The following is a 25,862-nucleotide window of genomic DNA, read 5'->3' on the forward strand; positions in this document are numbered from 1 at the left end:
CTTGATTCTTTGGTTACAGCTAATACAGTTATGTTATTGTATGATTGGAAAATGCTTTTTTCTATGCTTATGACTCCAGCACAATATGTTGTGTGGCAATCTGAATATGAAAAAGGTATTGAGGCTGAAATCCGCAGGGGTTTGCCTGCTGGAGTAACTGAAAATCAGTTACTGGGGAAAGGTCAATTTTCTACTCTAGCACAACAACAAAATTCTCCTCGTCGTAGTTTTGCCATTATTCATATGTGTGCTATGAATGCTTTAAAGCGAGTGGATGATTCAGATTCTCAGTCCATTCAAGCATTTTTAAAAATTATGCAAGAACCTGAAGAACCTTATGCTTCATTCATAAGTCGGCTTCAGACAGCCTTAGATAGACAGATAGATAATCCTGTTGCTAAACAAGAATTACTTATAAAATTGGCTTATTCAAATGCTAATCATGATTGTCAAAAAATTCTACAGCCAGTCGCTAATAAGCCAGGAGTGACTTTGGCTGAGTTTTTACAACTCTGTAGAATTGTAGGAACGACTACTCATAAAATGGATATGCTTGCTACTGCAATCACAGCTTCATTACCAAATCCTAATTCTGCTACCACTTCTCCTCCTGATGCTTTTGCTTTAACACGCAATGGCAATTGTTTTAACTGTGGCAAGCCAGGACATTTTAAAAATCAATGTCGTAAGCCAGGGGAGGAGCTGCTTTTCGTGGCCAAACCAGAGGTCCACCCTCTTCATCTAAGCCAAAACTATCTGTCCTCGCTGCAGGAAAGGCTATCATTGGGCTTCAAATTGTTATTCTAATCCTTCTCCTTCACAGCCTTCGGGAAACTAATTGAGGGGTCTTCAGCTAGCCCCGCCACAAAGGCTGAACTAACTGCCACAACATTTCCTGTGGTATTGTTAGAGGATCTTGTGTATGATGATCCTGGTGCTGTTTTTACTCTTCCTTTAACTGCAACGCTTTTCAAACCTCTTCCTCCTTCCACACCTGTCTTGCTTATTCCCAATTCTTCTCTTACAATAGAGGGTGTGGTTGCAGCTCCTTACTTATATGATTCTTCTGCTCTTAATAATCTTGCATTGGCTGCAATAGGAGATCGTTGCTTTTCTTTAAAAAAGGGGACAGTAGTTGCTACACTTATAATTTTGCCTCTTTTTGAACCTCTTTCTTTGTTTGCACTGCAGCAACCTGTTCAAGCTTCAAAACCAACTCTTTCTGTTACACTCAATGGTCGAATTTTTGAAGGTCTGATTGACACCGGAGCAGATGTTTCTGTTATCCGTTCTAATGAATGGCCCTCTTCTTGGTCTCTCACAGAAGCTTCTTCAATGCAGGGTGTAGGTGGTGCTCAAGCTGCTAAGGTCAGCTCTCATTGGCTTTCTGCTTCTACTGAGCATTCTACCTTAACTGCTTATCTTAAACCCTATATCCTTCCTCTACATTACAATCTTTGGGGACGTGATTTACTTTCTCAATTTCAAGCTTATATTCAGATACCATAGTTTTTCTATCAAAATGTCTATTTCTCCTTTATCTCTTACTCTTAAAACATCTATTCCTGTGTGGGTGGATCAATGGCCTCTCACCAAAGAAAAATTGGAGGCTTTACATCTCCTTGTCCATCAACAGTTAATAGAGGGACATACTGAACCATCCACCAGTCCTTATAACACCCCAGTTTTTGTAATTAAAAAGAAATCTGGCAAATATCGCCTTCTTAGTGATCTTAGAGTCTTGAATAGGATTATTCAACCTATGGGGCCACTGCAGTGTGATCTGCCTAATCCTAATTTGATCCCAGCTGGATTTGATCTCATAATAATAGATTTAAAGGACTGTTTCTTTTCTATACCTCTGGCACAAAAGGATAGAATCATCTTTGCATTTACAGTGCCAGAACTCAATAACTCTAAACCCACATCTAGGTATCAATGGAAAGTTCTTCCACAAGGTATGCTTAATTCACCAACTATGTGTCAATATTTTGTCAATGAGGCTCTGCATCCTTATAGATCTCAATTTCCTAATTTTCTTGTATATCATTACATGGATGATATCTTAATTGCAGCTGATGGGCCAAAGGGGACGGTACAAAAAAACTTTTCCCGATCCTCTTGACCACATTAGCAAAAGCAGGGTTACATATAGCACCTGAAAAAATCCAGTCTCACTACCCAATGCAATATTTAGGTCACAAGGTTTCAGCTTCCTCAGCATCTCCACATATTCCTTCACTCACACTTCCACAGCCAACCACATTGATTCAATTACAGCAGTACTTGGGAATTATTAACTGGGCTAGACCATATCTTGCTCTAACCACACAGATGCTATCACCGCTTTTTCAAGCACTAGTAGGATTAAAAATCCTGCAGATAAGGTCTATCTTTCAGCTCAGCATCTAGAAGCTTTAAAGCAAGTAAACACAGCCCTAGCAACTCAATGGGTAAACCGTGCACTTGCAGACACACCACCTTCTTTTGCTATTATTTCCACTCATCAATTACTGACTGCAATAATTGTTCAAGTATCTAATGCAAAAAATCTTCATTTCTTGGAATGGTTACACCTACCACATACTCCAAAAACCTCTATTTTTACTAAAGCAGCACAAATGGCTTTTCTTATACAAAAGGGCGCAAGAGAACCAAATCCCTGATGGGAATGGATATTTTACATTGTATATTCCTTTTAAGATTAGTCAATGGGAACCTCTTTTTTCAGACTTCCACAACACTGCAGGATGCATTGGAAGATTGGTGTGGCCAAGTGTCATGCCACCTTCCATCTGATGCACGACTGCAGGTGTTGAAGACAGTTCCTTTTGTTTTACAATCACCTTTTGTCCAACAGCCATTGAAGGAAGACTTAACTGTCTTTACTGATGGTTCAAAAAATATTGGAGCATGTGCATGGTGTGAAAATGCTCAATGGAACAAATGCTTAACTGCCCCACAGAACTCAGCACAACAAGCTGAGTTAGCTGCTTTTTCTTTGGCCTTGTCTCTTTTTCCACAGGAATCCTTAAATGTAATATCTGATAGCATGTATGTTACTCAGATGGTTGCTCATATTTTCGATGCATATATTTCCCGTTACCCCTCCTTCTCTCATGACACTTTTTTTACAGCTTCAGACACTGCTGAAAAAGCGAGGGAAACCTTTATTTGTAGCTCATATCAGAAGTCATCAGCAATTGCCTGGATTCCTGGCAGAAGGCAATCATATGGCAGATGAGGCTTGTAAAATTATGGCCTCCTCTCCTCTTCCACAACAGCTTTCAGCTGGGGAGAGTCATGACTATTTCCATCAAAATAAGAAGGCCTTGGTACAGCAATTTGGGATTACATATCAAGAAGCCACAGCAATAATTCAACAATGTCCAACATGTAGCTTGCAGGCCAAAGGTATCCCTGAAGGTGTTAATCCTAGGGGTACTCAAGCCTGTGATACATGGCAAATGGATGTAACTCATTATCCTTCCTTTGCTCCCTGGAAATACATTCATGTATCAGTTGATACATATTCAGGGTTTATTATGGCAACATTACAAAGAGGAGAGGCTACTAAAAATGTTATTAATCACTGTATTCGGTCATTCGTAACGTTGGGATGTCCAAAAATTCTCAAAACAGATAATGGTCCTGCTTATGTCAGTTCTCCCTTTGCTGAGTTTTGCCATAAGTGGGCCATCACACATAAATTTGGCATACCTTTCAATAGCCAAGGTCAGGCTATTGTGGAAAGGGCAAACCAAACTCTGAAAAATGCCCTTGATCGGCAAACAGGGAAAAAGGCTTAGGCCCCCGAACCTCCCGGCGTTACAAAACATCTTGAACATTACTCTCTATTCTCTTAACTTTCTTAATCTTACTGGCTCTCCTTCTTCCACAGCGGCTTCTCGCCACTTCACCAAGCCAGTAGTTCCCTCTTCCCGTCCTCTTGTTTATTTCAGACAGCTTCCAGATCCTGCGTGGAAAGGTCCTGCATAGCTCATCACCTGGGGAAAAGGTTACGCTGCTGTCCAACTTCCTGATCGAGTGCTTTGGGTTCCTGCTCGCTGTGTCAGACCTTACCATGGCAAACCTAACTCTAACTCTAATTTTTCTTCTGATATCAATATTTCCTGTCTTTTCTCAATTCAGGGCATCTCCTGATGCTATTTTTACTTTTCTTGCTGACACTGTTACCTTTATTTTTAAAGATAATCTCCTTTCTGCATGTAATTATGTTTTCCAACACAATGGTAGCTTTCTTTCGCCTACTTCTGACATTACTGTTCACTATTACTATTCTCCTTGTTTAATATTTTTAACTATACATGTTACTCTATCTACTATAGGATCTTATTCTTGCTTAGGATTTTTTTCACAATCACACATACTTTAATCACACTGTTCTATTACTTTCCACTCCTTCAGTGGCATCTCCTCCACTATCCTCTGCTTTTCCTATATTGCCATCTCAAGCTAATTCTGAGACAACTTTTCCTGGAGACAAACTGCAATGGCATCTTCGTTGCTGCTTTCCACCCTGTGATGTAACCAAATGCATATCGCATCATTCATCTTCCTGGGTTCCTGTTCACTACAAAACACCTGTTGTGCGAAGACGCCACCCCATCCCTGATGACACTCATCGTAAGACTACAGCTCCCATTCGAGCTCGCCATCTTGGGTACCCTGTCTTCATCGCTGACAACTCCATCTCTAAGCGGTCTGCATCTCGTGCTGTTCCAAGATTTGGCTATCATCGCATTCCTCGAAGCATACAACCTTCTACAAATGAACATCAACCTCAAGATTATACCTGGACTATCCTTGATTTTCAAGGAAATATTTTAAACACCACCACTAACTATACTAGATGGCCATGGTTTCCTCAGCTTTTCATGGATTTTGCTGAAATGGGGACAGGAGTAGAAAAATTCGCAGATAAAAATCTACAAGCTGATATATGGGACAAGCAAGGCTCCTGTTCTCCAGCACCTATTCACAACTTTAGACTATATTTTTGTCCTGCTCACAGTACTGGTGCTTCTCATGCTGCCTGCAGTGGGGTAGTTGACAGATATTGTAAAAAATGGAGTTGTGTATCCACAGGTCATATCTGGTGGGAAGCGCCTACCAAAAATGACTATATTCATATTACCCGTGCTCAAGAACATCTTCCCTGCTCTTCAAGGCCTTGTTGTGGACAGAGACTAAATCCACTCAGAATCACATTTACTGCAAAAGGAAAGACACTTACAAAAAAACAATGGATGGTTGGGTTTACTTGGGGAGGACGTCAGTGGGATGGTCTAGGAGATGAAGGGAATATTTTTACAATTCGTCTTTCTATATCTATGTCTAATTATGATATTGGTCCCAATCACAATTTGAAATCAAACTTTCTACAAAAACCCAATATTCAGGTGAATCCATTAGTACAATTGGTTAATTCTTCTTACAAATTGCTAGCAACTACACTTAATGATTCATCCAAAACTGATCAATGTTGGCTTTGCTTATCTGAATTACCACCATTCTATGAAGCAATAGCTTCCAATGAACCTATTAGTAACTCCACCAGTGACACACAATGCAGATGGAATACTTCCTCCATCACTATCACTGACATAGTAGGTAAGGGATGTTGCCTAGGAAACATACCTGCCAGTCACTCTCAATATTGTCAGAAGGTTTCATCTGGATATCACTGTGATGTATATTTACCAAAAGAAAGATTAGACCTTAACATTGGAGGCTATGGTCCTCTATACACCACCTCCAATGGCAATATCACAGCTCGTCTCAAAGGACAATTCTTTATCCCAGGTAATAATTCTATATGGGCATGCTCCACAGGAGCAAATGCTTGTGTTCATGGTGATGTTCTTATTGCTCAGAAATCCTTTTGCATTCAGGTAACACTGATTCCAAAGATCACAATTTATCCAGGGTCAGAACTTATTAATGAACTTGAATCTCCACAATTTCCCCTTCATAGAAAAAGAGAAGTAATAACAGCTGTAACACTATCTGTATTGTTAGGCCTTGGGGCAGCAGGTGCAGTCACAGGTGCAGCAGCTTTAGCTGTTGGTCATCAACAGTTAGCTACTCTTAGTTTACAAATAGATGAAGATCTCAAACGAATAGAGACTTCAATTACTGCTCTTCAAAATTCTCTCTCATCTCTGGCTGAAGTGACTCTTCAGAACAGAAGAGGTCTGGATTTATTATTTTTAAACAAAGGGGGATTATGTGTAGCAATAAAAGAAGAATGTTGTTTTTATGCTGATCATTCAGGAATTGTTAAAGATTCCATGGCTGAATTATGTAAACGATTGAAGGATAGAGAGAATGAAAGACAACAAGGACAGTCATGGTATCAAAGCATGTTTAATTTTTCTCCCTGGTTAACAACACTATTATCAGCCTTAATAGGTCCTCTTGTGTTATTGCTTCTTGCATGTACTATTGGTCCATGTGTAATAGGACGTTTACTAAAATTATTGAGGGATCGTTTGAAAACACTTGACAATGAAATTAACAATACTCAAAAAACAGTTAGCTTTCTTACATCCAGCATTGAATCAAAAGATCTGGTTAAAAAACCGCTGTTGGAATGGTACTCTGACCAAGAGTCAGAGGAGAAAATAGACATTAATAACTTCTTTTCTTTAAAAGCCAGCCACGACTCAGGGGATGAGGACTTCTCCTCGTATGAGCTGGTTCTGCAAGGCATCAACAAACCGAAGGGCTTGTTGCCACCTTGTGAGACTACTCTGGAAGAGAAAGAACTCAACCTAGAGTCATGAGCACAAAAAATAAAGAAAAGGAGGAATTGTGACTATTTTACCTTGGCTCTGTCTTGTATTTTTCCACAAGGAGAAATCTTGCTAAAGAGCACGTATTCAGTTCAGAACATTATAGAAGGAAAGCACTGACAGGAAGGGAGTTAATAAAAGATTAACCGCAGACAAAGAAAGTATATTCAAAGAAGATATGCTTATCTATAGCAGTTACAAAATAGCAATTACAGAGTTCGTTGCTCATGTCACGTAGACTGGTCTAAAAGATTAACATTGTATCTCTTTACCTTCCTGTAAAATTCCTCTCTCACCTCCTCCCTTGAATTAGCACAATAAAAGGGGACAGCTAAAAACCTGGGAGAGGAAGGAGCAAAGGAAGCCCAGAAGCCGGACATTTCCATCTGTTCCAGGCAGCCGGGGAATCCCATCTCCCCCAGGCTCAAAGTGTTGCCTCATTTGAAGATCACTTGTGTTTTGTGTGTTTTATTTCTTGCGCTTGCTTGGCAATCACTCTTGCGAGAGTCTTGCCAAGCCTCACCCTTGCGAGGGTCCCGCGCTATCTCGCCCTTGCGAGGGCTATTTTCTCACCCTTGAGAGAGTTACTTTATCTCACCCTTGCGAGGGTTATTCTCTGAGAGGAATTCAGCTGTCAACCAGTAAGACGAAACAACAGACCGGTCGCTCAACGCGACAATCAGGTACTGGAAGAACTGAAACAGACATTGATGGAAACCTTCCTGACTGCTGGATACTGTAACAGTACAATAATTTTAGGGGAAAATATGATGGATTGGACATTTCCCAGAAAAAAATAGGTTGCAAACATTGCAGAATATTTGAAATTTCAGCCAAAGAAAAAAGTGTCCATGGAGTTAAGGAATGGAAGAATTACCAAATTGAACCATCAGGAAAGAGTAAAGAAATACAACAAGCTTTCCTCAGAAAGAAATTAAAGGAATATTTCTCATCTAAGACTCACAACATCTGTGCAGAGAAGTTGAAGCAATGTGAGCAGGATGTGATAAGTAAAGGACTGGAAAGGATGACTGAGAAATATCTGGGTAGAACATGTAGAGTGTTTACTACAGTGTATAGTCTGGCACAAACGTACAGACCATTTCCATATATAGAAGATCTGATTGAATTAGAAATAACAAATGGTTTAGATTTGGGAACAGGGTTCCATTCATGTAAAACTGCAGTGGCAATAGTAGATTTCATTGCAAAAGACATCAGGAAACATTTATTTAGCAAAATTATTGAGAAAACTTGCAAATCTGTTTGATAATTGATGAAGCCTCAACAATATCTTCCAAACCAGTTCTTATACTGTACTTAAAAGTTGAGGATCACGTTTTCTCACCAACAATTTTCTTTGAATGAGTAGAATTAGATAAACAAGATGCAGAGACAATAAGTTGTTCGGTTATAGTAAATTTGAATGAAGTTGGGTTTAATAGGAACTATCTAGAGAAATATTTAATTGGATTTTGCTCTGATGGAGCCAGTGGTATGTTTGGGAGAAAATCTGGGGTAAGCACTAGGATAGCCAAAGAGTTTCCAAATATTATTATATGGCACTAGTTAAACCATCATTATCATTATCCAGTGCTACATATGTTTTTCTGTTCAAATAAAAAATACTCCGGTATGGCTGCCCGTCTTGAAAACACATATTTTCTCACTGATTTGGCCTTGAAGATCGATGTCCTAACTGACATATCTCTTCTTTCTAATGCATTGCAAGCGAGAAACATAGACATTATAAAGGCTGAAAAACTTGTGATAAGATTAGTTAGATTATTTGAAATGTTTATAGAGGAAAAAGGTGCATATGAAAAAAAGTTGATGAATTAATTACTTCAGAAACCTTTCAAAATATAAATTTTATACAAAATCATCGATTTGTGGGACTTATGAAAAACTTATAGAAAGCATTGTAACTAATTTGAGGAAAAGATTGATGGATTGCAAACATTTAAAAACAGGCTACTAATTTAAAGACACTGATCAATTAAAATTTCTAAATTATTTAGAGCCAGATTACTGGAACATTGAAGAAGTGGTGATTCCATGGAGAGCAGCTGAAGAACAATTGGTTGCATTTGGTGAAATTTTCAATTATGATATCAATATTAATGATTATCGTGATTTCATAGAAAATGTACTAAAAGATTCTAAAAATTATACAATTCCCTTCAGCATTAAAAAGGCTAGAGATATTATTAAAACTATTGCAGTAAGTTCAGCAGAGGCGGAAAGGGGCTTCTCGCAGATGAACATATGTTCAGAGGGCAGAAGTCACCTTACAGTTTCCAATATTACAAACCTCCTGAACATCAGTCTAATTGGCTTACCTCTGCAAGAATGGGGCCCTGTTCCTATAGTGAAGAAGTGGTTACGGCACATCACACAGCTGATGATTCTCATGTTAAACACAAGAAAACTAACTCAGGACAATAATAGAAAAGCAATTTGGCAGTACTTAAAATAATTTTTATTGCTTTTTGTAAAATTTTATTTTGTTATAGTTTTTGATTAATATTTTAAAATGTAACAATATTTATTCTATTTTTATTTATTTATTTTTGTCAATTGCTTACAAGATAATAGGTTTAAGTAAAAACATAGTTATGAATACATGGATACATATAAGAAAAATAAAAAAAATAAAAAAAATAATAGGACAGGGATGGTAGGCACATTGGTGCGCTTATGCACGCCCCCTACAGACCTCTTAGGAAAGGGGTGAGGTGAATAGTAGACAGTCTAAGGTTAAAGTTTTTGGGGTTTGGGGAAGAAACCACAGTCAGGTAGAGTATTCCAGACATTGACTACTCTGTTGCTGAAGTCGTATTTCCTGCAATCAAGTTTGGTGCAATTAACCTTGAATTTGTATCTATTGTGTGCTCTTGTATTGTTATGGTTGAAGCTGAAGTACTCATTGACAGGTAGGACATTGCAATGTATGATTTATATACTATACTTAGATTGGACCGAAGGCGGTGTAGTACTAGATTTTCTAGGTCTAGAATTTCGAGTCTGGTGGCATAAGGTATTCTGCAAGGAGTAGAGGAGTGGAGAACTCTTCTTGTGAAATATTTCTGGACTTTCTCAACTGTGTTAATATCAGATACGTAATGTGGGTTCCAGATTGATGAGCTGTATTTGAGTATTGGTCTAGCAAATCTTTTGTATGCTCTAGTTATTAGTGTAATATTACCAGCTTTGTGTAACTTTTTATTATTTAAGCATTAAAGACATGACATAATAAACTACTTTTTGTTTTTGTATATCTTTTTTTAATATTTAGTCATTAGGGCAAAGAAGTGATGTTGAGTTGGCCTCATTTTGCCTTCCTGTAGCTTCCCGTAGCTTCCTGGGCCTCGCCTTGCCCTCCACAGGCCTTGCCCAGCCCCCTCCAGGGCTCTCCAGGCCTTGGAAACTGGCAAAAAACAGAAAACCTCAGTCACAAGACCATGTGGGATGTTGTAACTGGTCATAAGTGTGTGTGTCTGTGTCTGTGTCTGTGTGTGTGTGTGTGTGTGTGTGTCTGTGTGTCTGTGTGTATGGCTGTCAAAACACCAAAAACAGCCCAAGTAGCTCTGTGGAGGTCAGTCGTAAATTAGAACACTTGCTAAGTAACTGGCCATTAAGCAAGGACCGGGTCATTAAGCAAGGACCACTCACATTTGGTTTGCCAGTCACATGACCACCTGGCCACGCCCACTCCAGTCACATGACCACCTAATCATGCCCAGTCAGCAAGCCACTCCCACCCCAGTCGCATGACCACCAAGCCACACCCACAAATTAGGCCATGCCCACAGAACCAGTTGTTAAGAAATTTGAATCCAATCCCTGCCACTTAGTAATCTTAAATAACTCAGATCATCCTTCCTTTCGTTATCACAATTGTCTATAAGTATTTGCAAATTTAGAGTTTCTTTATTCAAGTCCTTTACTCTGGTCTTTCAAAGTATCAAATGTCCTTCTCTGAAGCTTACGCTCTTAACTATTCTTTCGTTCTCCCTGTTCCAATTAAACACCACCACTTCTTTCTCTTTTTTTCCACAGCTCTCAAACAAACAAACATGGCCACGTACCATGGCCATGCCCCACTCAGCTACCAGGCACAGAACCCCTTGCTAAAATTTTTGAAGCCCACCCCTGCCTGTCAACCACCTCCAGCGGTGAGTTTGGTGCTTTTGAAATTATATTGCTTTTTGTATTTTGATCTTTTGGTTCCTCAAAAGACAACATATGTTATTGGAACTCTATCTTTCTCCACACATACTTTGAAAGAAGTATCTCTCCACACATATTTTAGCAGTAGCAGAGACTATCTCAAAGCAGAAGACAAAGCCATGGTGGGAGTACCCTGAGTGGTTTTTGAAAAGAAGGTTTGTGACAACCCTAAAATTAGACCAGAACAAGAAAGTAGCTCCATAGAAAGACTATAATTATACTATAATACTGTATATTATACTATAATTGAGGTAGGTGATAATAACAGAATCTTGCCATTCTACTTTTGTTTATCTTCTCTCCCTCTTATCTCATTAAACCAGCCTGAACCGCTTCTAATACTATGCTCTTTGCCGAGGCCTAAGGCATGTTGTTTGACCCCAAATATTTCTCCTGAATATTTCCTTCAAGGCAATCTCCATGGATCTCTGCCTTCAGCTTTACATCCTGCAGGCTTAAAATCCTCTACAAATTATTTGCTGTAACTTTTGTAAATTATAGAGGAGGAATATTTTCGAGATTCTCTAGTGATAGAGATATTTCTAGCAATAAAAATATTTCAAGAAATCTAAGTGGTTCTTGTTTCCTGACTCTTCCAGGCTCCTGCAGCTTGACTTGTTTTATTTATTTATTTGATTTGTCAGTCACTTACAAGATAATAGGTATAAGTATAAACATAGTTATGAATACATGAAATGGATACATATAAGAAGAATAAAAGAAACAATAGGACAGGGACGGTAGGCACGTTGGTGCGCTTATGCACACCCCCTACATACCTCTTAGGAAAGGGATGAGGTCAATAGTAGACAGTCTAAGGTTAAAGTTTTTGGGTTTGGGGGAAGAAACCACTTTAATCTTAAAGCCTACCACAGTAACTCTTCCATACAATTATACCTGATGTAATTACCAGAGTTACTCAGATAACAGATAATCAGAATTGGAAGGGGCCTTGTAGGTCATCTAGTCCAGGGGTCGCCAACCTTTTGGACCTCAGGGACCACCAAATTCATAATTTTGGATCCCAGGGGCCAATAATGTGTTCTGTGGGCCAAATTTGTGGGCATGCCTTGGTGGGCATGTGACTGGGTGGGCATGACTTGTATATTTATATAAATATTGAATTTTTTTTATTAAAAAAGAGCATCTTATACATAAAAATCAGGCAAAGCAGGCAGGCAGATTGAGTTACTCACAGAATCATAGATTCATTGAGAGATCTATCTATCTGCCATTGCCTAGCTCAGTCTGTCACATAAAATTTGCTTGCAAGCAAACTCACAAAATTAACATGCAACATACCATACATGTAAATATTGATTTTTTTATTTAAATTAGAGCTACTTTTACCAAAATCAGGTAAAGTAGACAGATTGAGTTGCTCACAGAATCATTCAGTGATCTATCTATCTGCCAAATTCAATCTGCACTGAATTTGCTTGCAAGCAAACTTTCAGTCCTAAGGGAGGTTCGGCTGTGCTGAGCCGAAGATCTAAAGACTAGCTAGAAAGCAAGAAATCCAACCATTTCCTGCTTCCTAGCTAATCTAAATCTCTCAGCACAGCAGAACAGATGATGGTCAGAAAAAGGAAAAATAGCAATTTAGCAGGCAAGTTTACCGGGTAAGGAGTTAGTGGGCGGGGAGGGTTCCCGCTGGACATATGGGCAGTGCAGCCTTGTGTTTCTGCACAGCCTGGATTAATTGCTTTGTGGGGGTGCTATGGGGGTGAGATTTCTCTGCGGCCCACCAAAATTTTCTCACGGCCCACCAATGGACCACAGCCCATCGGTTGGCAACCGCTGATCTAGTCCAACCCCCCGCCCAAGCAGGAGATCCTACACCATTTCTGATAAATGGCAATCCAATCTCTTCCTGAATGTCTCAAGTGATGATGCTCCCACAACTTCCGAGGACAAGCTGTTCCATTGGTTGATTGTTCTCCCTGTCAGAAAGTTTCTCCTTATTTCCAGGATAAATCTCTCCTTGTTCAGTTTCCATCCATTATTCCTTGTCTGGCCTACCGGAGCTTTAGAAAATAGCTTGACCCCTTCCTCTCTGTGGCAGCCCCTCAAATATTGGAAGACTGCTATCATGTCTCCCTTGGTCCTTCTCTTCATGAGACGAGCCATGCCTGGTTCCTGCAACCGTTCGTTGTATGTTTTAGTCTCCAGTCCCCTAATCATTCTGGTTGCTCTTCTCTGTACTTGTTCTAGAGTCTCAACATCTTTTTGATAATGTGGTGACCAAAACTGGATGCAGTACTCTAGGTATGGTCTTACTAAGGCTTTATAGAGTGGTATTAGTACCTCCCTTGATCTTGATTGTATCCTTCTGTTAATACAACTTATGACTGTGTTAACTTTTTTGGCTGCTGCTGCACACTGCTGGCTCATATTTAGCTGGTTGTCCACTAAGACTCCAAGATCCCTCTCACAGTTCCTGCTATTGAGCCTGATTTCACCCAATCTATATGTGTACTTTTGTTTTTCTTGCCTAAGTGTAGGACTTTACTTTTCTCTACATTGAATTTCATTTTGTTAGATACAACCCAGTGTTTTGGTCTGTCAAGATCCATCTGGATCTTGAGCCTATCTTCTGGAGTGTTAGCTATTCCTGCCAGCTTAGTATCATCTGCAAATTTGGTAAGTTCCTGTTCTATTCCCTCATCTAAGTCATTAATGGAGATATTGAAGAGTACTGGATCTAAGACGGAACCTTGTGGAACCCCACTGCTTAATTCCCTCCATGTAGACTTAAACCCATTAAGGACTACTCGTTGAGTATGGTTTATCAGCCAGTTGCGAGTCCATCTAGTGGTGGTGTTACCTATTCCACTTTTTTCTTGCTTACTAAGAAGTAGGTTGTGGTCTCCTTTGTCTTTTTCACACACTTTCTCCTACCTCTGCAAGAGTCCTATTTTGCTCCTTGGTTTGCTAGTTTCTCCTTTACCGTTCATGAAACAGAGGCAGTTTTCAGTCTTTTACATTATCCAGATATTGCACACATAATGCATTGCAGAGGAAGGAATTTCCGTGGAATTAGCTCCTTCATAGACCCAGGGAGCTGAATTAATAAGGCAATACTGATATTATTTAACAAAAATTGGAGCCAAGGTCTATGTTTCACATTTCCCTTTCATTAAATCTCATAATAAAATATCCAGAAAACACAAGAAGAGATTTCCTTGATTAGAATAAAGACAATATTTATTGCTGATTGGATTTCTTTTAAAAATCTTTAATACATTTATAAATAAAAAAGTTAAAAAAGAAGAGGCAAAGGCAAAGAAGACAAAGAAAAAGAAGAAAGAGAGAAATTAAAATTAAGACTCAAATTAATACAGTTAGGATGTCCATTACATTTATATTTGTTTTCCTTCTGCAAAGGTCAGCTTTCCACAGAAAAACTGTTACTTACATTTGACACATTTAGGTTTAGTAAAATTTATTTCCTGTGTTGAGATTAAAACTTTGTACAATAGTTTTTGCTTAAGTACAGTAATAGGGATCAGCAACTGGATTACTAAGTGACACAGTTGTAAATGTGTCATTATGAAGGTATGTTGACTTGTGATAGCAGTTGCAGAGATTCTGGTTGCCACTGTAAAATGAATTCTGCTCAATTGTTATGTGCAACATCACTTGATCATTATTTGTAATTATCTGGTGGCTTCCCTTCTTTTCCCTCTATCTGTGTTGGTGAATAGGTGTGAATTTCCTGTTACTAGCAATCATTCAGATTGACAACAGGCAGTCAATTAATTTTCTGTTAGGATTTATGATTAAGATTTCAGTGAACAATACATAATTACATTTCAAATTGATTTCAGTATATAATAATATACATAAACACACATAAATCTTTCTCTCTGTCTCTCTCTCTCTCTCTCTCTCTCTCTCTCTCTCTGTGTGTGTGAATAAACACACACAAACATATATGTACGCTCGAAGAATTAGTGTGAAGTTGATTTCTATATAGCAAAAGATCACAATTTAGATTTCTTTCTATCATGTATCAAGTTGTCTTATATTTCTAAAATATTTTGTCATCAATATGAATAAAAGTGACTGTGCTATCAGCAGGTTTAAGCAATGCAGTATAGCCATTTATACCTTAGAAATTTATACAAATTTTGCCAGAAGACTCTTGAAATAATTTATATTCCCCTTTCATATAGAGATTACATAAAAATCATACATTTATTACAAGTAAATAGAATGCCTTGTTTCTGAGAATAGAATCATCTAAGAATGATAGCTGTTAGCTTCTTTTCCTGGATCTTCATGCCTTGCAGTAATGATCATAGTTTATCAGTTTTCCCACTTTGGTTCCTTCTAAGCGCTCTTTAAATACTGTGTCCATCTCCTTGTTGTTCGCTTCACTAAAAAGTGTTTTCCAGTCACTTACTCCACCTGAAAACAAACAATTATTTTCCTTTTCTTATATGAAAACCACACATCTTGTAATGTCAATAAGAATTTGCCTAAAGCCTGCAATACTACTGAATACTCAGAGAAATAAATAATAATTATATGTTTTACAAATGCTCTTTTCAAATGCTCCATATCTACCTTTCCAGGTATATTTCCATCCTTCCATCCATCCATCCATCCATCCATCCATCCATTTTATATATAGCTGCACAGCTCAAAGTCCATTGCAAATATATACTATTGATTTATTAAACAGATGGAAATGGATGCTGTTTGTACTTATTTATTTTGTGGATGTTTTATTGTTTTTATGTTTTTAAATTGTTTTATTTATAGTTTTACAAATGGTTATGTCACTAATTAATCTTTAACTACTTGGTTGACTTTGGAAACTCTAGAAATTGAATGAATGGATGAATGGAGGGAGGGATGGAGGGATGGATTAAAGAATGAATGAATGAGAATGTCCCTATATATTAATTGTATTTCAATTAGCCAGAACAGCAGGTTAAAACAGATCATGTAAAATAAGCATTGTACAACTATTATTTCTCTCTCCCTCTTTAAAAAGTGAACAATCATGGACATAGGATTCTTGAGGTTGGAAGTTTACTCATAATCAAATCATTAGAGACAGATTAAACTCTAGCATGGCTAACCAGATTTATAAAGATTATGCTTCTCACATTTTGTGTCCACTTCCATTTAAGAATAATAACAATAACAGTACATTTATTTTTCTATATTGTAAACAAAGCATAGTTCTCCTTTAAGTTAATAGATTTGATTATGCATTTTGTGATGGCTGCTGCATTCCTGTATCTTTTTTTTTTAAATGAAAATGCTCAAAAGTTAGCATTTCATATGATTTTCCCAATCTATGCAATGGGGATGAATAATTAACTCTCACTAAAATAAGATATCATATTTACCAGTTGCCTCAATGATGTAACACGTACAACATTATGGATTTTCAAAATTTACCTTTCCGGAAAAGAACTTCACCAAATTCTCCATGAGTGGTTTTAGATTCTTCTTTCATTGCTTTGAATGTGCTCCTTTCTGCAACACCCTGAAAGTCTTCCTCATTTAAGTTCAATTCAAGAAATGCGGAAATCTTTTTGGCTCCAAAAGCTGGGTTCTGAAAAAGAGATCAATTTGTACTGCTGGTGAAAAAAAATTCATTTATTTAATGTCCCATTTCTAAGAAAGATATCTGACCAACTCTGGGAAGGGAATGATGCACTATATTTGCATCACTTTCATATCTAAGGTTCCCTCTGAATTTCTCATCCTATATGCTACGGCTACATTCTGCATGGTTTCAGTTATAATCAGAACATTCTACATGAATATATAAATATATGTATAAACACACACGCGCACACACAAATTATAGGGAGCAAATACAATTTCCCCAAGCTCAATTTGATCTCACTTCATGGTGATGGACGTTGCTTTATGCTGTGGTTGGCTGGTTGGCACTGTTATCCCTACTTGTTCCCCAGAGCAACAATATTTATTTGGGGAAAAAGCAGAAAACACTGCTTATTCCTTATTTCCTTAACTAAAAATCATATGTGCTGCATGATGGAGGATCATGGTCTGAAACTCCCATCTTTCGTTCTCCAAGACTTTCTATTCATTGCTGTTTATGATTATCAGAATCAATATATCTGAACAGTATTAACTGTACCTCTTTTATCTCTTCATATGTTATTGGCAGGACATTTTCATTATCAATATACTTGTTCCATGTACAAAGATACTCTATATAGGATCCCCATGGCACTAGTGAAATTTTAAAAAAATAATTAAGATCATGTCAGAACAAGATTGATAACAGACATAAATATGTATGTAATTTATTCAAAATTTAAGCTGATCTCTGAATATCATCTCTATAGAATTTGGTTTTTTCCAATACTTTTTCTGTTCTAATGTCCCTGAATTCTAATGTCCCATTATCTAGAAAAATTACCCTTTTCTTTTTAATTATGTGTGATACATTGTGTTTTGGTTAGTAATCAATTTATACATGAAAATCACAAAAGTTAACATCAGTGGTGTTTAATTTTGTGATCATACCACAATTAGGAAACTCAGAAATTATAGTTTTGCATAGATTCCAATGTATTGTAATACTTACTCAGTTCTGACATGGTTTATAATTTGAGCATAAACAAGCAATATAAGTTAACTGGAAAATTGATATGATGATTATTATTATTCCAAACCTTCCATTTAAATAACAATCTTGAGATACAGTAGATTTATTTTTGCTAAATATTTGTAACTGGAATTAAACCAAAGTAATAAATATGTATTTTTCTTTTTCTTTCATTTGGCCTATATATAACAATGACTTTACATTAAATTACATTAGCTGCCAAGGTTAGAATGAAATACCTTGAATACCTGAATTACAATTTTGGAAATAGCAGTAGCAATAGTACTTAGACTTCTATACCACTTCATAGTGCTTTACAACACTCTTTAAGTGGTTTACAGAGTCAGCATATTTCCCCCAACAATCTGAGTTCTCATTTTACCAACTTGGGAAGGATGGAAGGCTGAGTCAACCTTGAGCTGGTCAGGATCAAACTGCTGGCAGTGAGCAGTGAGTTAGCCTGCAATACTGCATTCTAACCACTGCATCACCGTGGCTCATCTATTTCTCTGGGCCTCTCAAATGGGAAAAGGCCAGCATACAGAATGAATGAATGAATGAATGAACATATTTTTCTGCTATTCTATTGATTTATTAGTTGGATTTATGTTCTGCCTTTTGTGCAGAAACTCAAGGCCGCATGCTTAGCACACCTTCTTATTTTTCCCAACAATAACAACCCTGGGAAGGAGACTGGACTGAGGCAATGAGAAATATTTGCTTTCAAATATTATTTGTTCCAATATCAGAAAAGGAATCCATTCATAGGATTAACTAAGATTTATTGAAATAAGCTGAGAACCTAAACCTGAATTTTAAGGATCTCTGCTTGAACAAAGCATGCACTAATCAATAAAAAATAATGATCAAGATAGACAGTTACTATGTCCTCCATATCTACAGACATTAAACAATGGGAATGAATAGAAATTCTACTTTTTCCTATCATAAAAGCTCGGAAGAATTCTTCAAATGTATCGTAGGGAGGATAAGGACTGAAGTTGTTTGAAAAGTGGAAAAAAGATGCAGCAACATCTTTTGGATTTCGAATCAGCAGCAGTACCTAAAAACCCAAAAAACATTAGAATAACAAATGAGAAAGCATAGATTATATCTCTACAATGCACCAGATTCTCTGAAAATTATCCCAAACTACCTTTTATGACTGAAATCTTATGTGCACTTGCCTGGGTGAATACCTGAATCACATCCAGTTCCTGATATTTTACTGTATATTAATGCAAAGATATTAGGGAACAGAATAGCCTAGTGAGACAATATATTGCCAGATTAGGTGGGTGGGTGGCAGGATTAGAAGTTTTTGAAAGTAGCTTGCCACCTTCTTATTGGGGCTGACCGGCCCAAAGTCACCCAACTAGTTTTATATTTCATTTAATGAAATGAAATATAGTGTTGGGTGGGGGTGGACGAAGGGAGGCTCTGCCAATCTCATTTTACACATGTTGTACTGTGAAAATAAAGGTAATAATTTTTTTAGCCCTATACCTTAACTACTACTCCAAACTGACTATCTACATTAGTATAGAATCTCCATTTCTAATTTATTTACAGTTGCTTCCCCAAATGATGTCTCTGAACTACTAAAGGGCAGAGCTTTAATTTGGAAACAGTCATATCCTGAAAATACAATTAAGTTGCTCTGTAGTAATTACAATTATCCAAATTTAAAGGACTTATCAATAAATAGCTATAGTCAACAGAGCTACTTATTATTATGGTGCATAATGATTATTATATTAAGTGTGGTCTTGCTTATTTTTTTCTTAATTGTTTTATTGTTCAAGACTAACTTTATCCATAAAGAAATACTCATTGAATTTTATCAATATTGTTACAATTTTAGGGCATTAAATCAGCTACTTACTTTGGCTTTGTTCTTGAAAATAGATGGTGGAAATCTATCAGGACGGAGATGAGTAAACATCACTCTCCTGGAAGGATAAGTATCCATCCTCTTCAATAAATAAATAAATAAATAAATAAATAAATAAATAAATAAATAAATAAATAAATAAAATAATCAGCTCCCAGGATTCCCTAGCCAGCATGAGAAACACCAGATTGGACAATTCAGGTCCAAAATCTCCAGTTTTCCCACTGAATTCTACAACTGAGAGTAACACATTACTGGTCAGTGGATTGGTTAATATGTCAATCAAGGTCAATTTTACCTCTTCAAAGACAGACATACAGAATCAACCTGGCTATCTCTGATCAAACATAGTCTGACTGACTTTACTCTAGGGAGAATCTGCATACTCAATATTTTACCTCCTTTGCTCTTTTAATCTCATGAAAATTGACCATGACTGAGTAGGCAGGATTTGTCAGTCTGCATAATTAATACTAACCTTATACTTTTCAGTATCTCCTATTTCGAGATAGGGAAATTCTGCTAGGAGAAGTTTTTCATTCAGCTTCTCTGGTTCATATTTCTTTGCAGATGTTATTACTAAATCGGTAACAATCTGGCCAACCCAGTTGGTACCTGAAAGGGGAAAAAAACAAAATTAAATACACTTATACTATGTACTTGTATAGTAAAAGCATAAAACCAGTACCAAACAATTTACAATTGAAAGCCTGTGAAAAACTGTAGGAACTGAACACAATGTTTGGCAAGCATTTTATAGCCCAGAACTCACATAGCACTTTTCTGTTTGTCAGATAGTGGCCCTCTGACAATCTTCAGAAAGGTTTCTTTCTTTACTTTAACACCTGAACAGATCTATACTGGGAGAGATCTTCCCTCTTAGGCCTCAATGCTAACCAGAGGTGGGATTCAAATTTTTTAACAACCAGTTCTGTGGGCGTGGCTTAGTTGGTGGGCGTGGCTTAGTGGTCATGTTATTGGCTGGGCGTGGCCAACTCAATATCACTCACATCGAGGCACGCATCTCCTTGCCTGGCCTCTCATGACTGTGGGGATGCTGCAACAGTCATAAGTTTTGAAAAATGGTCATAAGTCACTTTTTTCAGTGCCATTGTAACTTTGAATGGTCACTCCATACAAGCAAAGTACCAGCAAAGGAGAGGAAAAAAACTCCAGAGACATTCCAGAGAGAGGAAGTCTAGTCCTTCCAAGAATGCAATAAGGGTTAATGGAGAGGCAGTTTCTATGAGCAACCTCAGAATGTTTCCTTCCTGCCTTCCTTACAGGATTAGGCCAGTAATTTCTTCTAACAACTGGTTCTCCGAACTGCTTAGAATGTTAACAACCTGTTCTAGAGAATAGGTGTGAACTGGTAGAATCCTACCCCTGTGGTGCTAACCTTTCAGCATATGCATCACAAGATCAAAATTTCTTGCAATTAAACTCCTTGTTTAGTGACTGAGTTCCATTCCAGTACACATATGAGAGAGAGAGAGAGAGAGAGAGAGAGACTTGCTGCTGCCATCTTATTCAGATAAAATTCTCTTATACAGCTACACCAATGTTATTCTCACTCCAGCATGCGTTGTTGCCAGGTGCATACTATTTGGTTGTAAGTGCATGCATTGGTTGTAAAATAAATTTAGCATTTACTATTTATTGCCACAATATTTACAAATAGACATGAGAGTTGGAAAAAAAACTCAAGAGAATTGGGAAAAAAGGAGAAGCTTTATTAAGCTTACCTAACCACTACACTTTTCACCAATTGCATTTTCCGAATGCTTTTATAAAGTATAACCTCTCTACAATGCATTGGAGTAATCAAAACAGGAAATAACCAAGGCATGAATAATTGTTGCCAAATTCCCCTGGCTTTTAAAAGGTGATGGTATTTGTCCACATAATGCCAACTGTCATAGAATCACAAGCAATTGGGCTTTCTGTATGACTTTTGTGTTTATTAAACACTGCTTATTAAAAATGAATTTATCAAGCCTGCATAAATAATGCCAACCTTACATGTTTCAGTATCTCCTGTTTCAAGATATGGAAGTTATGCTGGAAGAAGCTTTAGAACTTAGAACTCTCAAAAAACTAATTTTGCAGACTGAGCACTAGAGATCAAAGAAAGCATTGAAATAAAACACTTCTGCTTTGACAGAGTGGACACATCTCTTGCAAGGCAGTCATTTCTCAAGGTTATTTTGAAAATGGTTCTTAATTGCTTCTGCTGGATGTTTATTTATTTGATGTGCTTTAGCTTGCTCCTTCCTGCTTTACGCTGTGGTTCAATGAGAAGGCCTGGATACATCAATGATGCCATTAAGATGGCACTTGGAAAGCAAAGCAGAAAATAAAAATAGATCATCATTTCTGTTTACCTTATACAGGTAAGGTGAAAGCTACATCAGGGAAAAGATAAAGACCTTCAGGTTTAGAACTGCTAGTGTCATTAAACTTTTGTAGCTAAAATGTTAGCAATATAGAATCATAACAAGTGTGGCTTATATTCAATTGACATGGTTTCTCTCTATAGATGTAATGATAGTTTTGTTTCCACAGTGCAACTTCAGAGATTAAATAGATAATATTGAGGTCCCAAATTGCTCAGGTAATGGCAGAAAACAGGAAACTACAGATATGCGAAGATGTGTTTCATATTATTCCTGAAGTTTCCATTTAAGATAACAGATAACAGATAATCAGAGTTGGAAGGGACCCTGTAGGTCATCTAGTCCAAACCCCCACCCAAGTGGGAGACCCTACACCATTTCTGACAAATGGCAGTCTAATCTCTTCTTGATAGTCTCAAGTGATGGCGCTCCCACAACTTCGGAGGGCAAGCTGTTCTATTGGTTAATCGTTCTCCCTGTCAGAAAGTTTCTCCTGATTTCCAGGTTAAATCTCTCCTTGTTCAGTTTCCATCCATTATTCCTTGTCTGGCCTACGGGCATTTTAGAAAATAGCTTGACCCCTTCCTCCCTGTGGCAGCCCCTCAAATATTGGAAGACTGCTATCATGTCTCCCCTGGTCCTTCTCTTCACTAGACTAGCCAGGCCTAGTTCCTGCAACCGTTCTTCATATGTTTTAGTCTCCAGTCCCCTAATCATCCTGGTTGCTCTCTCTGTACTTTTTCTAGAGACTCAACATCTTTTTGATAATGTGGTGAGCTAAACTGAATGCAGTACTCTAGGTGTGGTCTTACTAAGGCTTTATAGAGTGGTATTAGTACTTCCCTTGATCTTGACTGTATCCCTCTGTTAATACAATTTAGGATTGCATTAGCTTTTTTGGCGGCGGCTGCACACTGGTGGCTCATATTTAGCTGGTTGTCCACTAAGACTCCAAGATCCCTCTCACAGTTACTGCTATTGAGCCTGGTTTCACCCAATCTATATGTGTACTTTTGGTTTTTCTTGCCTAAGTGTAGGACTTTACTTTTCTCTACATTGAATTTCATTTTGTTAGATACGGCCCAGTGTTCTAGTCTATTAAGATCCATCTGGATCTTGAGCCTATCTTCTTGGGTGTTAGCTATTCCTGCCAGCTTAATATCATCCGCAAATTTGGTAAGTTCCCCTTCTATTCCCTCATCTAAGTTGTTAATGAATATATTGAAGAATACTGTGCCTAAGACGGAACCTTATGGCACCCCACTGCTTACTACCCTCCATGTAGACTTAGACCCATTAAGGACTACTCATTGACACCCTTAGCCTTGATGTACCCTATAACAGGGCTCTCCAACTTTGGCCACTTGAAGCCTGGTGGACTTCAACTCCCAGAAATCCCCAGCCAGCTTTTTCATCACTATTTCAACTATTTTCATCACTATTTCAAGTAAAATCTAATAGAGCATGGCTTTTTAAAAATATTTATCAAAAGCCTAGAGTCACCTTTGTAGGTATAAGAAAAAACAAACAAACACACTCACTCACCAGATTTGCAGTATCCTGCCAGAAGTACATCATCATTCCTAGCTTGGAAGGCCTCCAAAGCTTTGAACTGCTCTGGGTTGCAAAAGACAGTCGGGTATACAACTCCTTCATGGGTAAGCAGCATCTCCTCTGGTGTCATCTGCTCTCCTTCTTTCATGACTTTTTCCAGAATCTCAATAAACTTTTTTCTCACATATGCCATTTCTGCCCTTTTTCCGTGGGGGTGGGGGTAGTATGTATGGTGGATCTGTTCAAACCCAATTTGTCTTAAAAAAACTGTATAGATAAATGTGTGTGTGTGAAAGTGTGTGCACACACACAAACACCCATATATATGATATATGAAACTATTTTAAAAATACGAGTTCTAGGTAAAACTGTGAAAAAAAGAGACAGACATCCCAATCTCTGGAACTAAACATTATATTGTTCACTAAGCTTTTGTTAGCCTCTGCTAACATCATCAGAGTGTAAAACAACCATTAAGGAGATATGTGCCTTTACATAAACTTTGGTTTAATTGGTTAATGTTATATATTCAGCTGTCATAGAAAGGCAGTGATTAAAAACTTGTGTTTACAATGCAAAGGAAACTATCCAAATATAATGAAAACAGGGAAACAATTTTTCTACCATTGAAGGCTTTTCAATCACAGATATTTTCTATTAGGATAAAATTGGAAAAACACAGTTAATGACTATGTATGCATCTATGAGCACTTATTCTGCTGCAGAGTTAGGTTACCACTCTCTGCTAAAGAGTTCGCTTACTATTAAGATGATTTTGGAAAAGCAGTTTTAAATTTTAAAAGATCTAATGACAATGTCCCTATAAACCCTTATTCTGCTAGAGAGTTTAAGCTGTTCCAGTTCCAAGTTGTAACATTCTCTAATACAATGCTATTCGATTCGGACTGCAACAAGTAAGTACAACTAAAACAAGCAAATGTTTTTTTTCCACTCTGAAAAAGAAATCATCATTTCATCTTGCTTCATTCTTTCCCTTTCATCCAGCTTTGCTTGTCTGCTCCTCTATATTTCTGCATCCTTTGAAACATATCAGAATAGGCTTACCTTCTTTCTTCCCTCTGCAGTAAGAGACAATATTTCAGATTCACTTCGGGATAGCTGCTCTGAAGACAGTAATCAATCTCGAGGAAGATCTCAGCTTTTGTTCCCCCGGTAATTTAATGCTCAAGACGCAGCCTGCAGAAAGCTGGAGAAGAACCACCTCTGTAAATAATCTCATACCCCTGCTCCCCTGCCTTGTTTCCCTTTGCATTATATTTTCTGTTTCATGTCCCCGGCTAACATATTTTTCTCCATTTTTACTTCTTTTCCCCCTCCTCTCCCCTCTCTCCATTTTAATTGTGAGAGTTTTTTGACCCTCGCATTTTAGTTTTGATATTGATTGACTGAATTTGAAGAAGTCATGCTGAAGCATTGTGTGCTTTGCTTTCCGACTAAAGAATGTTCATTTCTGTTATTTTTTTTAGTGCTGGTTCTGTTCATCAGCTTTGAAAATGCTTCTGCTAGTTTTATTTTTTTTTAAAAAAAATGATTGTTTTATTTAAAACATTTATATAGCCACCCATCGTTTAAATCAAACTTTGGGTAGCTCCCAACCAATAATTAAAATAGCAAAATAGTAAAATAGTAAGCCCTACACTAAGGCTTATTTTTGGGGTGGGCTTTATATTAGGTGCACGGTTAAAATTCAGTAGGTCTTATTTTCAGGGAAACACGGTGACTTGATTAATGCCAAAAAGATCTCCTGATGCAGACTCTGCCCTTTCATGCTTATGTTGCAATGTTTTGGCCAGTTATGTAAGATATGGAGCTTGCATTGCAACATCACAATTCATCTTTTACCCTTGCCTCCATTCTGCAGGCACCACATTTCTGCTCAGGGATTTTACCTTGCACTGTAATCTTTATTAACATCTGCTCTTCCACATGACATCAATACCAAAATAATAAAACTTTTGATGTTGTATCATGTGGCCCATAAAGCTTTTTTATTTTAAAAATGTATATTCCAAGACTGTGACTGTTCCTGTTGCAAGCCAAATCTACAAAATATGGCAATAAAAGCATGAAGGGTCAGCAAATTACAAGATTTGTCAGTTGAGGCATTTTCTGAAAAAAGAACTTTTCTGACTTTGTTGATTTATTCAGCAGACTGTAAATGTCTTCCTTTATCTTAAGAAGACATCAGGAAAGTAGGAAGTAATGTAAACTCCCACTCATAGGCAGAGTTATTTCTTATTTTACAGGTACTCCTCAACTTACAATTATTCGTTTAGTGACTGTTCAAAGTTTCAACAGTTCTGAAAAAAGTGACTTATGACTGTTTTTCACATTTATGTCCA

The 25,862-nt window shown here is 37.5% G+C and overlaps 2 protein-coding genes across 3 annotated transcripts in view; both read right to left on the reverse strand.

The window, feature by feature from the left end:
• LOC113439236 (sulfotransferase 6B1-like) overlaps nucleotides 1-25,862 on the reverse strand; it is a 62,218-nt gene that overhangs the window by 27,416 nt on the left and 8,940 nt on the right. The gene's annotated exons all lie outside the window — the stretch shown is intronic.
• On the reverse strand, nucleotides 14,241-24,700 carry LOC113452976 (sulfotransferase 6B1-like). Of its 2 annotated transcripts, none has more exons than XM_087938058.1 (8): nucleotides 24,565-24,700; nucleotides 23,491-23,737; nucleotides 20,028-20,164; nucleotides 19,541-19,630; nucleotides 18,592-18,718; nucleotides 17,182-17,276; nucleotides 16,470-16,626; nucleotides 14,241-15,464 (listed from the first exon to the last, which is right to left on the reverse strand). In XM_087938058.1, the coding sequence occupies exons 2-8, from the start codon at nucleotides 23,690-23,692 to the stop codon at nucleotides 15,334-15,336; spliced, it is 939 nt and encodes a 312-aa protein (XP_087794184.1). In that variant the 5' UTR covers nucleotides 23,693-23,737; nucleotides 24,565-24,700; the 3' UTR covers nucleotides 14,241-15,333. The 2 variants fall into 2 exon arrangements, with proteins under 2 accessions (XP_087794184.1, XP_087794190.1); XM_087938064.1 differs by having other exon boundaries at nucleotides 23,491-23,766.

The sequence above is a fragment of the Pseudonaja textilis genome, chromosome 1 (genome assembly GCF_049901715.1).
Source record: "Pseudonaja textilis isolate UNSWEBS1 chromosome 1, rPseTex1.2, whole genome shotgun sequence".
NCBI classification, from domain to species: Eukaryota; Metazoa; Chordata; class Lepidosauria; order Squamata; family Elapidae; genus Pseudonaja; species Pseudonaja textilis.